General features: G+C 46.6%; 1 protein-coding gene across 6 annotated transcripts; it reads right to left on the reverse strand.

The window, feature by feature from the left end:
• Positions 1–8,476: 8,476 nt before the first annotated feature.
• Positions 8,477–12,993, reverse strand: LOC148383111 (janus kinase and microtubule-interacting protein 3-like). Of its 6 annotated transcripts, XM_088358746.1 has the most exons (15): positions 12,960–12,993; positions 12,722–12,835; positions 12,335–12,490; positions 12,164–12,274; positions 11,374–11,751; positions 11,219–11,289; positions 10,978–11,082; positions 10,523–10,833; positions 10,250–10,312; positions 10,065–10,163; positions 9,746–9,979; positions 9,553–9,612; positions 9,263–9,496; positions 9,058–9,183; positions 8,477–8,689 (listed from the first exon to the last, which is right to left on the reverse strand). In XM_088358746.1, the coding sequence occupies exons 8-14, from the start codon at positions 10,589–10,591 to the stop codon at positions 9,067–9,069; spliced, it is 876 nt and encodes a 291-aa protein (XP_088214872.1). In that variant the 5' UTR covers positions 10,592–10,833; positions 10,978–11,082; positions 11,219–11,289; positions 11,374–11,751; positions 12,164–12,274; positions 12,335–12,490; positions 12,722–12,835; positions 12,960–12,993; the 3' UTR covers positions 8,477–8,689; positions 9,058–9,066. The 6 variants fall into 6 exon arrangements, with proteins under 6 accessions (XP_088214872.1, XP_088214871.1, XP_088214874.1 ...); XM_088358745.1 differs by having other exon boundaries at positions 12,164–12,490; XM_088358748.1 differs by having other exon boundaries at positions 10,523–10,562; positions 10,721–10,833; positions 11,374–12,490.
• Positions 12,994–14,957: the final 1,964 nt, after the last annotated feature.

Consider the following 14,957-nt stretch of genomic DNA (forward strand, 5'->3'; position numbering starts at 1 on the left):
ATGGTGTTGTTCAGTGCGGCATGGTGTTGTTCAGTGCGGCTTGGTTTTGTTCATTGCGGGATGGTGTTGTTCATTGCGGCATGGTGTTGTTCAGTGCGGCATGGTGTTGTTCAGTGCGGCATGGTGTTGTTCAGTGCGGCATAATGTTGTTCAGTGCGGCATAATGTTGTTCAGTGCGGCATGGTGTTGTTCAGTGCGGGATGGTGTTGTTCAGTGCAGGATGGTGTTGTTCAGTGCGGCATAATGTTGTTCAGTGCGGCATGGTGTTGTTCAGTGCGGCATGGTGTTGTTCAGTGCGGCATGGTGTTGTTCAGTGTGGCATGGTGTTGTTCAGTGCAGGATGGTGTTGTTCAGTGCAGGATGGTGTTTTTCAATGCGGCATGGTGTTGTTCAGTGCGGGATGGTGTTGTTCAGTGCAGGATGGTGTTGTTCAGTGGGCATGGTGTTGTTCAGTGCGGAATGGTGTTGTTCAGTGCGGCATGGTGTTGTTCAGTGCGGCATGGTGTTGTTCAGTGCAGGATGGTGTTGTTCAATGCGGGATGGTGTTGTTCAGTGCGGGATGGTGTTGTTCAGTGCAGGATGGTGTTGTTCAGTGCGGCATGGTGTTGTTCAATGCGGCATGGTGTTGTTCAGTGCAGGATGGTGTTGTTCAGTGCGGCATGGTGTTGTTCAATGCGGCATGGTGTTGTTCAATGCGGCATGGTGTTGTTCAGTGCGGCATGGTGTTGTTCAGTGCGGCGTGGTGTTGTTCAGTGCAGCGTAATGTTGTTCAGTGCGGCATGGTATTGTTCAGTGCGGAATGGTGTTGTTCAGTGCGGCATGGTGTTGTTCAGTGCGGGATGGTGTTGTTCAGTGCGGCATGGTGTTGTTCAGTGCGGCTTGGTTTTGTTCATTGCGGGATGGTGTTGTTCATTGCGGCATGGTGTTGTTCAGTGCGGCATGGTGTTGTTCAGTGCGGCATGGTGTTGTTCAGTGCGGCATAATGTTGTTCAGTGCGGCATAATGTTGTTCAGTGCGGCATGGTGTTGTTCAGTGCGGGATGGTGTTGTTCAGTGCAGGATGGTGTTGTTCAGTGCGGCATGGTGTTGTTCAATGCGGGATCGTGTTGTTCAGTGCGGCATGGTGTTGTTCAGTGCGGCATGGTGTTGTTCAGTGCGGCATGGTGTTGTTCAGTGCGGCATGGTGTTGTTCAGTGCGGCAAAATGTTGTTCAGTGCGGCATAATGTTGTTCAGTGCGGCATAATGTTGTTCAGTGCGGCATAATGTTGTTCAGTGCGGCATAATGTTGTTCAGTGCGGGATGATGTTGTTCATTGCGGCATGGTGTTGTTCAGTGCGGCATGGTGTTGTTCAGTGCGGCATGGTGTTGTTCAGTGCGGGATGGTGTTGTTCAGTGCAGGATGGTGTTGTTCAGTGCGGCATGGTGTTGTTCAATGCGGCATGGTGTTGTTCAGTTCGGCATGGTGTTGTTCAGTGCGGCATGGTGTTGTTCAGTGCGGCATAATGTTGTTCAGTGCGGCATGGTGTTGTTCAGTGCGGCATGGTGTTGTTCAGTGCAGCATAATGTTGTTCAGTGCGGCATGGTGTTGTTCAGTGCGGAATGGTGTTGTTCAGTGCGGCATGGTGTTGTTCAGTGCGGCATGGTGTTGTTCAGTGCGGCATGGTGTTGTCCAGTGCGGCATGGTGTTGTTCAGTGCGGGATGGTGTTCAATGCGGGATCGTGTTGTTCAGTGCGGCATGGTGTTGTTCAGTGCGGCATGGTGTTGTTCAGTGCGGCATGGTGTTGTTCAGTGCGGCATGGTGTTGTTCATTTCGGCATAATGTTGTTCAGTGCGGCATAATGTTGTTTAGTGCGGCATGGTGTTGTTCAGTGCGGGATGGTGTTGTTCAGTGCGTTATAATGTTGTTCAGTGCGGCATGGTGTTGTTCCGTGCGGCATGGTGTTGTTCAGTGCGGCATGGTGTTGTTCAGTGCGGCATAATGTTGTTCAGTGCGGCATAATGTTGTTCAGTGCGGCATGGTGTTGTTCAGTGCGGGATGGTGTTGTTCAGTGCGGGATGGTGTTGTTCAGTGCGGCATGGTGTTCAATGCGGAATGGTGTTGTTCAGTGCAGGATGGTGTTGTTCAGTGCGGCATGGTGTTGTTCAGTGCGGCATAATGTTGTTCAGTGCGGCATGGTGTTGTTCAGTGCGGCATGGTGTTGTTTAGTGTGGCATGGTGTTGTTCAGTGCGGCATGGTGTTGTTCAGTGCGGCATAATGTTGTTCAGTGCGGCATGGTGTTGTTCAGTGCGGCATGGTGTTGTTCAGTGCGGCATAATGTTCAGTGCGGCATAATGTTGTTCAGTGCGGCATGGTGTTGTTCAGTGCGGGATGGTGTTGTTCAGTGCAGGATGGTGTTGTCCAGTGCGGCATGGTGTTCAGTGCGGGATGGTGTCTTTCAGTGCGGCATGGTGTCGTTCAGTGCGGCATGGTGTCTTTCAGTGCGGCATGGTGTCGTTCAGTGAGGCATGGTGTTGTTCAGTGCGGCATGGTGTTATTTAGTGCGGCATGGTGTTGTTCAGTGCGGGATGGTGTTGTTCAGTGTGGCATGGTGTTCAGTGCGGCATGGTGTTGTTCAGTGCGGTATCGTGTTGTTCAGTGCGGTATCGTGTTTCTCAGTGCGGTATCGTGTTGTTCAGTGCAGTATCGTTGTGTTGTTCGTATTGTGTTGTGTTGTTTGAATGTGTTGTGTTGTTCGTATTGTGTTGTGTTGTTCATATTGTGTTGTTCATATTGTGTTGAGTTGTTCGTATTGTGTTGTGTTGTTCGTATTGTGTTGCCTTTAACACTTAGCCTCTAACACTTAGCCTCAAACACTTAGCCTCTAGCATCTAGAAGGTAAATAAATAGGAAGGAAGGACTCACCGGTGACGTCTTCGCCCACGTCCAAACGTTGTACTTTGTATTCTCATCCTTCTGACAGTGGAAAACATAGCCAACAAACACCGTGGAACCTAAACGAATGAAAGAAAACTATCATTTGGCCACAACCAACATTCACAGATACAACACAATGTGACGTGCGGGGTTGAGGTTAAAGGTTGAGTGAAGGGCCCTCGTTTTAAACTACTTTTTTGAAAAGGATTGGGAACAAGTAAGACGTATTTAATTTATTTAATGGGAAGTAGTAAGAGCTATTGAATTTAATCTATGTATTATATTCTATTGTATTGTATTCTGTTGTATTCTTTTGGATTGTATTCACATTAACCCCACTAAAACTTCAGCCCACAAAAACTCACCTCTGGCGCCTAGCCTCTGGCACTTAGCCTCTAACACTTAGCCTTTAACACTTAGCCTTTAACACTTAGCCTTTAACACTTAGCCTAGAAGGTGAATAAATAGGGTTAAAGGTTGAGTGAAGGGACCTCGTTTTAAACTACTTTTTTGAAAAGGAGTGGGAACAAGTAAGACGTATTTAATTTATTTAATGGGAAGTAGTATGACTTATTAAATTTATTTAATCTACTTTTCTTCCCAGGCAAAATTTGATGTGCTGCAATTCCAAATTTCCAAAGTGAATGAAGGAATGAAGTCCTTTAAATTATGATTTTGTATAAATACTAGGCATTAACACAAAATCGACGGCACAAAATGGGCAGACTTTACTTGTTTGAAAAGGACTGGTTACAAGACAGACTTTTTTAATTTATTTAATGGGAAGAAGACTTATTTAGTTTAATTGATCTATTTTTGTTCCCTGGCAAAATTCGATTTGCTGCAATTCCAAATTTCCAAAGTGAATGAAGGAAAGAAGTCGTTTAAATTATGATTTTGTTTAAATACTAGGCATAGACACAAAATCTACGGCACAAAATGGGCAGACTTTACTTGTTTGAAGAGGACTGGTTACAAGACAGACTTTTCTGATTCATTTAATGGGAAGAAGACTTATTTAGTTTATTTAATCTATTTTTGTTCCCTGGCAAAATTGGATTTGCTGAAATTGTATTTTGCCAAATCTTGCCTTGAGACCTGATAGGAAGTATTAAACGCTTAGTTAAATCAATACAAGTTGCTAATAAGAGCGAGTAATGTTGGTTGAACCGATGAATGAAGGTTGAAAGCAATTTAAATTATGACTTTGTATAAATACTAGACATTAACAGAACATCTACTGCGCGAAATGGGCAGAGTTTACTTGTTTGAGAAGGAGTGGCTTATTCAAAACTAAGATTTATTTAATCTGTTTGTTCCCAGGCAAAATTGGATGTGATGCAATTCCAAATTTCACCACATGATGGTGCCCAATTTTGACTTCATAGGACATATTAAACACTTAGCTTGTTATTATGTTCAAGGTAATCAGATTTGTTTATTATTCTAATGGCCTCTTCAAAACTATTCTGGATTACTACTTTGGATCTATTCTACATTACTTGGCAACAACATACTCTGTAACAGATTAGGCAGTATAATCATATCTGTTAACTTGAGAGTGCCCACACTCAATCTACTTATCGTGATGTGTTAAATCAATTACTGTTAGACATTATTTGTCTGATAATCTACCAAATCTTTGAATTGAAGAATTTGTGATTTAATTAATAGCTTGTTCAGGGTAATCAGACTTGTATATAATTCTAATGGCCTTCTTTTGAAAACTATTCTGAATTACAACTTTGGATCTTATATTACTTTGCAACAATCTACTCGGTGACAGATTAGGCAGTATAATCACATATGTTAACTTCAGTGCCCACACTGTATTTATTTATGGTTATTTGTTAAATCAAGTACTGTTAGACATGAAATAGGAAGTGTTTAACATAAATGTTATGGCTACTCACCATTGTAGCTCGCTCCTGGTCAATGATACGAGCCTCTTCTTGCAGTGGAAAACTTGCAGCCAACAAACACCGTGGAACCTAAAGGAATGAAATTAAACATTAACATTTCGCCTCGACCAATTTTCACACGTACAACGCAACGCGGCTACACTTCTGCTATTACAAACGTAAATCTCCTTAAACACAATGAGTGTTACTTACCGTGTACGCTCTAGACGGTCCAGTTGCAAGCAGAAAATAAAGATATTTCCGTTGATAATCGTCGCTGCTCAGTGGCTCACGGCCATCGCGCCAACGGATTTGAATTTTGGCGGAGGTTCGGGCAATTACGTCATATCCGCGGCACATGACTGCGACGTAATACCCGCTCATCTGAAACGGCAGTTAAAAGTAGAGTTACATCAAGTTTTCTTGGAACCTAAACGAATGAAAGAAAACTATCATTTGGCCACAACCAACATTCACAGATACAACACAACGTGCGGGGTTGAGGTTAAAGATTGAGTGAAGGGCCCTCGTTTTAAACTACTGTTTTGAGAAGGAGTGGGAACAAGTAAGACGTATTTAATTTATTTAATGGGAAGTAGTAAGACTTATTAAATTTATTTAATCTACTTTTCTTCCCAGGCAAAATTTGATGTGCTGCAATTCCAAATTTCCAAAGTGAATGAAGGAATGAAGTCCTTTAAATTATGATTTTGTATAAATACTAGGCATTAACACAAAATCGACGGCACAAAATGGGCAGACTTTACTTGTTTGAAAAGGACTGGTTACAAGACAGACTTTTTTAATTTATTTAATGGGAAGAAGACTTATTTAGTTTAATTGATCTATTTTTGTTCCCTGGCAAAATTCGATTTGCTGCAATTCCAAATTTCCAAAGTGAATGAAGGAAAGAAGTCGTTTAAATTATGATTTTGTTTAAATACTAGGCATAGACACAAAATCTACGGCACAAAATGGGCAGACTTTACTTGTTTGAAGAGGACTGGTTACAAGACAGACTTTTCTGATTTATTTAATGGGAAGAAGACTTATTTAGTTTATTTAATCTATTTTTGTTCCCTGGCAAAATTGGATTTGCTGAAACTGTATTTTGCCAAATCTTGCCTTGAGACCTGATAGGAAGTATTAAACGCTTAGTTAAATCAATACAAGTTGGTAATAAGAGCGAGTAATGTTGGTTGAACCGATGAATGAAGGTTGAAAGCAATTTAAATTATGACTTTGTATAAATACTAGATATTAACAGAACATCTACTGCGCGAAATGGGCAGAGTTTACTTGTTTGAGAAGGAGTGGCTTATTCAAAACTAAGATTTATTTAATCTGTTTGTTCCCAGGCTAAATTGGATGTGATGCAATTCCAAATTTCACCACATGATGGTGCCCAATTTTGACTTCATAGGACATATTAAACACTTAGCTTGTTATTATGTTCAAGGTAATCAGATTTGTTTATTATTCTAATGGCCTCTTCAAAACTATTCTGGATTACTACTTTGGATCTATTCTACATTACTTGGCAACAACATACTCTGTAACAGATTAGGCAGTATAATCATATATGTTAACTTGAGAGTGCCCACACTCAATCTACTTATCGTGATGTGTTAAATCAATTACTGTTAGACATTATTTGTCTGATAATCTACCAAATCTTTGAATTGAAGAATTTGTGATTTAATTAATAGCTTGTTCAGGGTAATCAGACTTGTATATAATTCTAATGGCCTTCTTTTGAAAACTATTCTGAATTACAACTTTGGATCTTATATTACTTTGCAACAATCTACTCGGTGACAGATTAGGCAGTATAATCACATATGTTAACTTCAGTGCCCACACTGTATTTATTTATGGTTATTTGTTAAATCAAGTACTGTTAGACATGAAATAGGAAGTGGTTAACATAAATGTTATGGCTACTCACCATTGTAGCTCGCTCCTGGTCAATGATATGAGCCTCTTCTTGCAGTGGAAAACTTGCAGCCAACAAACACCGTGGAACCTAAAGGAATGAAATTAAACATTAACATTTCGCCTGGACCAACATTCACACGTACAACGCAACGCGGCTACACTTCTGCTATTACAAACGTAAATCTCCTTAAACACAACGAGTGTTACTTACCGTGTACGCTCTAGGCAAAATTGGATGTGATGCAATTCCAAATCTATCTGAAACGGCAGTTAAAAGTAGAGTTACATCAAGTTTTCTTTTTTAATCAACACAATCATTTACAACCGTTGACCAGAAAGAATCGTCGAAATTCGACGTCCCCCACAAACGCCACGCTCACTCGCTTTTCAGGGCAACAAAAGTACTTCTTTTTAAAAACGATGAGTTGTACTTACCGTGTACGCTCTGGACGGTCCAGTTGCAAGCAGAAAATAAAAATATTTCTCTTGTTAGTCGTATGTTACCATCCGCTGTGTCTTTGTCAACATCGCCGCCATTTTCCTACTTCCTGCTGCGAGCCACGCCCACGGATTTAAATTTGGGCGGAAGCTCTTTCCATTGGCGTCGTTTTCGCGTATAGCAAATCCGATTGGTTGGGAAGGGGGCACGGTTATGCAGCCGAGGGGTCCTGTGATCGGTGGGATGTAAAGTAGGCGTCGACGTCACGTCCGCGTCACGTGACCACGACGTGGCAGACGTCATATAGCAACCGCTGTTTTGTTTAGTAGACATACAGTTGTTATGCATTGACATAATGGCGCACACACCAAATAGATTTAAATAAATTAAATAATTCTTCTGCCCACTCTCTTTTAAACAAGTTAACTCTCCCCGCGGATTTGAATTCCGGCGAAAGTTACGCCCATCGACGTCACGTATGTCACGTGACCACGACGTGGCAGATGTCATATAGCAACCGCTGTTTTGTTTAGTAGATTTACAGTTGTTATGCATTGGCATAATGGTGTGCACTCAAAATAGATTTAAATAAATTAAATATTTCTTCTGCCCACTCCCTTTTAAACAAGTTAACTCTGCCCACGTCCATTGACGTCTTGTCTGCGTCACGTGACCACGACGTAGCGACGTCATATAGTAACCGCTGTTTTGATCAGTAGACTTAGTTATTATGCGTTGACATAATGGCGCACTGGTTAGCATGGCCACCTCTTAAGCATGATGTTGCGGGTTCGACGCCTGATCAATGTTAGCATGGAGTGAGCTGAAGTGCATGGCGCTGAAGATTTGAATCTTTGAAATGCGCTGAGGTCTGACATATCAGGCAGAATGGTTTGCCATCACGTTCAACAAAAAATAGAAACTTTCCCACTCTGATTAAAACGTCCTGCGTTCATCTACGTATTTTCGTTTTGCTGTGCATCTTTTCCCTGCCATTTCGAGAGCCCAATTGACACTCATAGTTTAAAGAAATGTGTTTGCCCATCCTACTTTGTGGAATTTCACCACATGCGCTTTTGACCAAAATACCAAATTGAACTCAAGTGAAGCCAACACGCACAACCCCCCCCCCCCCCCCCCCCCACACACACACACACAAATGTTGATATGAACATAAAAGAGCCGCATGCGGTTCGGGAGTTGCGGCTTGGCCAAATCTGTACTATACAACTTTATTTGTATAAAATTTTCACAACAGCTGTCACACAAACAATGCGGGAAAAACCGAAGACGTGCGTGTTCCGCTCACGCTGGATTTATTTGCACCTTTGAAAAGACACCGTATTGCCGCAGATGTGGCAAAGAGTACTCTTGGGCATCTGAGACGGAAGGATGTCCAAAGCATCACGTCACCTGCTCTGGTAGGCATGGTGGTGGGACGTTGAGGTCAACCGCTTTGGGGTTGGCTGAATCTTTGATCGCAGGATGCCACACACTTGAAGACAGAAGCAGAAAAGCAGAGCTAAATGCAAAATGTACTCACCGGTGACTCAATTTTTTTCCCCCCTGAAGAAACAGCTGGACGGGTGGCCCCGGCTGGCCAGTGGGACTCTTGTTATTCTGACCCTTTTTAGTGCGCGTTTGGGGCAACAACCGTTTTTTGTGGCGCTCTTTTCTGGTTCAAAAGTGCCCTGCATGTGAATTTGCTTTTCCTGCCTTCTGATTGGATGAGCGCCGGTGTGACGCGGTGCCTCTGTCACCGTGGCGGGGGGTATACGTTGGCATCGGAGCGTCTGCCAACGTCTGAGACCGGCTGGCAGTGTATCGGAGGTGTCGAGTGCGGTGCCGATGGAGCTCACTCACCAGCTGGTGTTAGGGCCACAGAATGAAGGCCAAGGAGAAGAATAGAAAGAGAAACAGAAACTTCTCCTCCAATTGTTTGATTTGTCTCTTCTGAGCTTCGATGAATTCTTTCAGCTCTTTGTTCCTCTAGGACGGACAAATGGAAAGTGGCATTCAAAAGCCAGTAAGCGTGCAAGTAAGTGCCGGGCTGGCTTTGGGCCCTTACCTGTTGCGCGCTGTGCAGCAGATCCATTCTCTCTTGGAGGATGCAAGCGTCGCGCTCCCTCAACTCGCACATCAGGGCTCGCTTCCATTGGTCCACGGCGCTCCTAAGCTCTTCTCTCTGATCCGCCGTCAGCACGTCATTCACGCCAGCGTGGCTGGCTTTTTCGCCGTCCGTGGCGGGGCAGTCCCGCTGCGGTAGCGCCTCGTACAACATGGCCTCCAGCTCCAGGATCCTCTGGGCCGCAATCCTCGTCCATCAGTGGTCCGGCGGGAGATTTGAGGGCGGCTTACCTTATGAGCCTGGTCCATGGAACACTTCCTGAAGTCCAACTCTTCATCCAGGTAGCCCTTCTGCTTGCAGAACATAGAAGAGCCCAAAGGCACAGCGTCAACAAGCTTCTTTCAGCGCAAAGCCTTCCAAAAGTCACATTTGAGCCGCCGAGTCTCGTGGAGTGCGAACATAAGGAGTTCGACATACACTTACGGCGTTATAGCCCAGGATGTCCAGCTTCTTCATCAGATCACTGATGACGATGTCCGGGGGAAAGGCGCAAGGAGCAATGTAAGGTGTTCTGGGACCTCGGGTTAAGGTTAGGGTTGCGAGGGACGCCTTACGTACGCTCACGCCCTCGGCCTCGCAGTAGATCTGCAAAGGGCTGAGGCCGTCTGGGAAACGGACTTGCAGAAACTTCAAGACGGGGGAGCGCCACTCCCTCTCCTGAAAGGCAGAGGCATGCATCCGTCCGTCCGTCCGTCCGTCCGTCACATCTCTGGCCTCAACACGCTTGTGCGAGTCTTCCCACCTCCAGCCCCAGGATGCGGAACTCAAGCAGTTCGTTTTGGTCTCGGATATCCTGGATGTGCTCTTTCAGACGCGCTTCTTCCGCCTCCATCCGCCTGACCTGAAAAGACAGTCAGACCTCATCTGCGGGGCTTCCCGACGGGTGTGACGCCAAGCGACTCCGCCCAGCGCCTTTCTTTCCGTCACCTTTTCGGCCAACTGCTGATTGCTCTGACGCAGCAGCTGCTTCTCCTCCACCCACTTGACATTCTAGAAGAGACAAACGCGTGGACAGCTTTGGAATGTTGTGTCATTTTCATCCACAAATTCTTTGGTTGACTGGAAAATGACATTTGCTTTTCTCCGCATTTTCCCAGCCACATTCGGGGGGGGGGTTGGTCCAGTAATGCCAGACGAATGAGTGACTGAAGAATGTAGCTATTTTGTCTGAGAAAAAGGTGCGCTCATTGATGAGCTTACCTGTCCTTGTTGCTTCAGCGCTGACTCCAGATCTGCTACTCTGCTTTGATAGTGACCCATTTCTACCATCAGCTTTTCTCTGGTCTGAAAGGAGGAGGAGGGAGGCTCCTCCTCCTCCTTTCAGACCAGAGAACACCCGAGGCTGGGTGAGAACGGGGAGGCTGCGACCCGGCCGGGGGTTGCGGGAAGGGGCGCCACCTTGATCTCCTTCTCGGCGTCGTAGTCCCCTTCGCTGGTCTGGGCTAGCAGAGCGTAGGCTCGTTGCAGCGCTTGATATTCTTGCGTCAGCTGGCGGTAGCGAAGCTCCGCCTCTTCATGCACACACCAATGCAACACAGCACTAGTACCAGAATCAGTCAGACCGGCGACAAAGCACCCGCGACGCAAAGACGAGTCCGATTCCAGGCTGAAGAGGAATGTTTGGTGCCAATACGCTGGCAGAAATGGCGGGCTACCTCTTCGGGTTCCGTGTCGGGGGTTCTGTCGGTGTGAAAAGACAAGGACGATCCGTCCGAGTCCACCAACACGTCTTCGTCGTAGCCGTAAAATGTTTCGATGACCTGCGGGCGCGGAAGCAAACATCTTTCTGAACAAACTGAAGCGACACCTCACGATGAATCGACGAGAGGAACGATAGCGAGAAAAAGGCCATTTCATCTTGCGCAACACCAAGCAGCCGCAAACAAACAGACTCACCTTGCAGGACCTCACGCTTTGTTCCTCCTCAGAGATTCTCGACGTCGGTATCGTAGCAGCAAATCTCTCTCCTGTCGACACAAATAATCCGCCTTTGAGATTCTTTGGATGCAAAGGGAACGAACGGCTCCGGCGCAGAAACAAACGCGACTCACAATGACATTTCTGACATGAGCTCCTGTCTCCAGAGCCTGAAAAACACGTCACCGGCGATGATTGGAGGGACGCTCGTCTTTTCCAAAAGTGACAACTACAGGGTGTGTCAGGGTTTTCCAGATTATCTTTATCGTATCATTATGTTGCTTTGACTTTGACTGCAACCTGTAATAAATAATATTATTTATCCCTTATTTATCCCTATCGCTTATCCCTTCCTACACAAAGTCGTAAAACACCCCTTGCTATGTTTTGACTAGAGGTCAAGGGCTTCCTCTATTCAATCCACTCTTACACCCACCCTGTTTCTCTTAATTAAAATGCTCGTGCAGGAGCCGAGAGTTAGACTTCATTCGTACAACGGATGGACTCTCCACCTGCAGGTGTCCAAAAGAACTTACTTGTCTCCCGTGTGGTTCTTGCAAAATAAGTTGGAGCGAGCGCAACTCTAACAGGGTGCATTTTGCCACTAGCTGCCTACGGACAATGATGTCGCGCTCGCGGCTCATGGTTGACGGGCTGAGCAGCCGGGCAAGTCCGTCGTTTTCAGCGCACAGCGAGTGGCAAAGGCGCTGACAAAACGGGAGCTTTGAGCTGCTGAAAACGGCAAAACAAGTCTAAAGCGTGTTCAAACGCGTGCGCACAATGCTCCTGCTTGAAAGGTCGGAATTTAAGGGGCCAATTTTTTGGATGGCGGCCGCCGGCCAAGCTTTGGACGGAAAAGGTTTCCTGGCGACAGCGAGCGAGCGCGGCGCTGCCGTACGTGCACCGAGTCGCCTGCCTGAAGACCTTGGACAAGTCGTCGATGATGTGCCGCTGCTCCACAACTTGAAGGAACTCCATTTCACCGTCCTGCTGGCCGCAACCGCGGTCCAGGTCATTGAGCGAACTAGGCCTTCTCTGTGGAACACAAATGCAGTGGACTCTGTTGGCACGCCGCCGTTGTCCGCGTCGACTTACCAAGCTTGCCATCTCCTCGTTCTCCTGGGTGACAAAGCGCACTTTGTTTTCAAGGCGACACAGCACCAGCGAGAGTTCTTCATTCTTCCTGCTCAGGCGTTTGTTTTTGTACAGGAGTGGCAGAAACTGGCTTTCTGTTTCTCTCAGTCGCTTTAGCTGCAAGCATGAAGTGCGGGATGTGAAAGACGCACAACACGCGGGCCAGAACGTATCCATTCCTTTTGCATCGGTTTGAACGGAATCGTGGCTTTGGCTCCCAATAAAAGACATCTACCAGGCAACCGACTCGACGCGCCGCTCAACTAATAAGCAAGCGCAATGGGTGCCTCGCTGGATGGCGCGCATCAAACGTAGCGCAAACCTTCAAGCGTGCCGTCAATAAATTACCAGTTCATTGCGCTCTTCAGAAAGCAGGGCGTTTCGATCCTCCAGGTTCCTGATGACTGCGCTGAGCTCAGCGATTTTCAGATGAAACCGTCGCGTGTCCCGATCCTCCTGAGACTGAAAACGCCCCGCAACACACACACACAAGCACTCGTTCAAAGTTCAAAACTGTTTTTGTGCTACCTTCCTCCAGCAACGAACTAAGTCATGCGTACTGCAAGTGTGTGATGAGGTGGTTTACGCAATGAAGAGGATTGCTAGTAGCGGCGTTGACCCCACTTCCAGGGTAGTTTAGGCCCGCCCTTTGGGAATCCCTCAGGGCAGCGATCTGCTGCTCGGCAGACTGAGTCTGCAGCTGAAGGCGGTGGACGTGGCCGGCCCCAGGGCTTCATCCAAAACACTAACCGCTCTGTCTTTCAGCTTGATCTCATCCGTCTGGATGTACAAACGGGGAGCGCTCAGGCAGGCGGGCAAACTCATTTGCCAGAATTGTGACAAAAACAAAGAGAGCAACCGGCCAATTTTTTTTCTTGAATCGACTAGAACACCTTTGCTGTGACAAAAGCGAAGCGAGCAACCGGACATTTTCTTCTTGTGAAATAGAATAGAATAGAATGCCTTAGGTGTCATTGCACTGCAGGTATACAACGAAATTGGGAACATAGCCACGCACCGCGCATCTGATCAGTCCTACCAGTCGGCGGATCTCCCTCTCGCAGTCTCTCTTGGTTCGGCTCAGCTCCTCCCGATGCTGGTGATGAGCCGATCGGAGCTCGGCCGCTCGGGACTGCCAGGCCTGCTGGGCCGCTGCCAGGGCTTCTTCTTCCTGGTGGAGGCGACACCGCTCGGTCTCCCGACACCGCCGCGTCTCCTCCACCTCCGCCAGCAAAGCGCCCCCCCTCCTCACCTGAGCAGACATTGCGCCACACCGGGCCGTTGAGACCGCAACGGAGCGCCGCGACGCTTACTGGGGACAAGCTACACAATACGGTAGCGGCCGCATCGAAGCCCGACGTGGCGTGCGGATAGTCAGACACGGATAGAGCGGATCACCTTGTCCATGGAGCCGTCCCTCAGGCTGAGGACCAAGGCATTCAGTCGCTGGATCTCTCCATCTTTGATTTTGATCACTCTCATCAGCTCCAGTTCATGCTGCCGCAGTAATGTCTCCCTGGTAATGGCTAACTCTTTCTGCTTCTCCTCATGGAGTTTGCTTTTGAGTTCCGTCATGGCGGCGGTGGCACGGTGGTGCTCCGCCCGCAGGTCCTGACTTCTCTCTCTCTCCAGACAGCTGACCTGACATGACTTAGACTTAGACTTAGACAAACTTTATTGTCATCTTGTCTGCACATGGTGCATACAAAATGAAATTCCGTTGCATACGTCTTACAACAAAGTAGTGATATTGCAGTTGAATAGAAGTAACATATCCTATGAAAATATATATATATACATATATACTATATATATATATATATATATATATATATATATTAAAAATAAGTATAAAGTGCAGCAGTGATAATTATGCAATAGTGCAAGTAGGCAAAACAGTATTCAAGAGTGTGCAGAGGAATGCTAAACCATGTATTAAACTTCTATTTAAAGGGTTTATACAAGTTCAGTAAAGTTGGTAGTGCGAGATAGTGCAAGATAGAGGTCCGTAGTGTCATACAGTTCTGTGAATGTGTGATGCAGAGTTCAGTTTAGAGCTCAACAGTGTTCAACAGTCTGATGACAGCAGGGAAAAAGCTGTTGCAGAACCTGGTGGACCTGCAGCGGATGCTGCAAACCTCTTCCCAGAGGGCAGCAGGGAGAACAGTCCATGGTGGGGGTGTGATGGGTCATTGATGATGTTACGGGCACGGGACATGCAGCGCTGAGATGAAATGTCCTGAATGGAGGGAAGAGGAGCCCCTATGATCCTCTCTGCTGTCCTCACCACTCTCCTCACGTTCTTCCAATCGGAGGCGGTGCAGCCTCCACACCACACAGAGAGACAGCTTGTCAGAATGCTCTCTATGGTGCTCCTGTAGAACGTCCTCATGATGGGTGGGGGCAGGTGGGCTCTCCTCATCCTCCGCTGTAAGTACAAGCGCTTTTGTGCCCTCTTGACCAGTGCCGTAGTGTTCATAGTCCAGGTGAGGTCTTCTGTGATGTGGACCCCCAGGAATTTGGTGGTGCTGACCACCTCCACAGCTGAGCTGTTGATGATCAGTGGAGCGTGGTGAGGCTGTTT

This window comes from Syngnathus floridae, chromosome 17, assembly GCF_059516105.1.
Source record: "Syngnathus floridae isolate MCC-2025c chromosome 17, RoL_Sflo_1.0, whole genome shotgun sequence".
NCBI classification, from domain to species: domain Eukaryota; kingdom Metazoa; phylum Chordata; class Actinopteri; order Syngnathiformes; family Syngnathidae; genus Syngnathus; species Syngnathus floridae.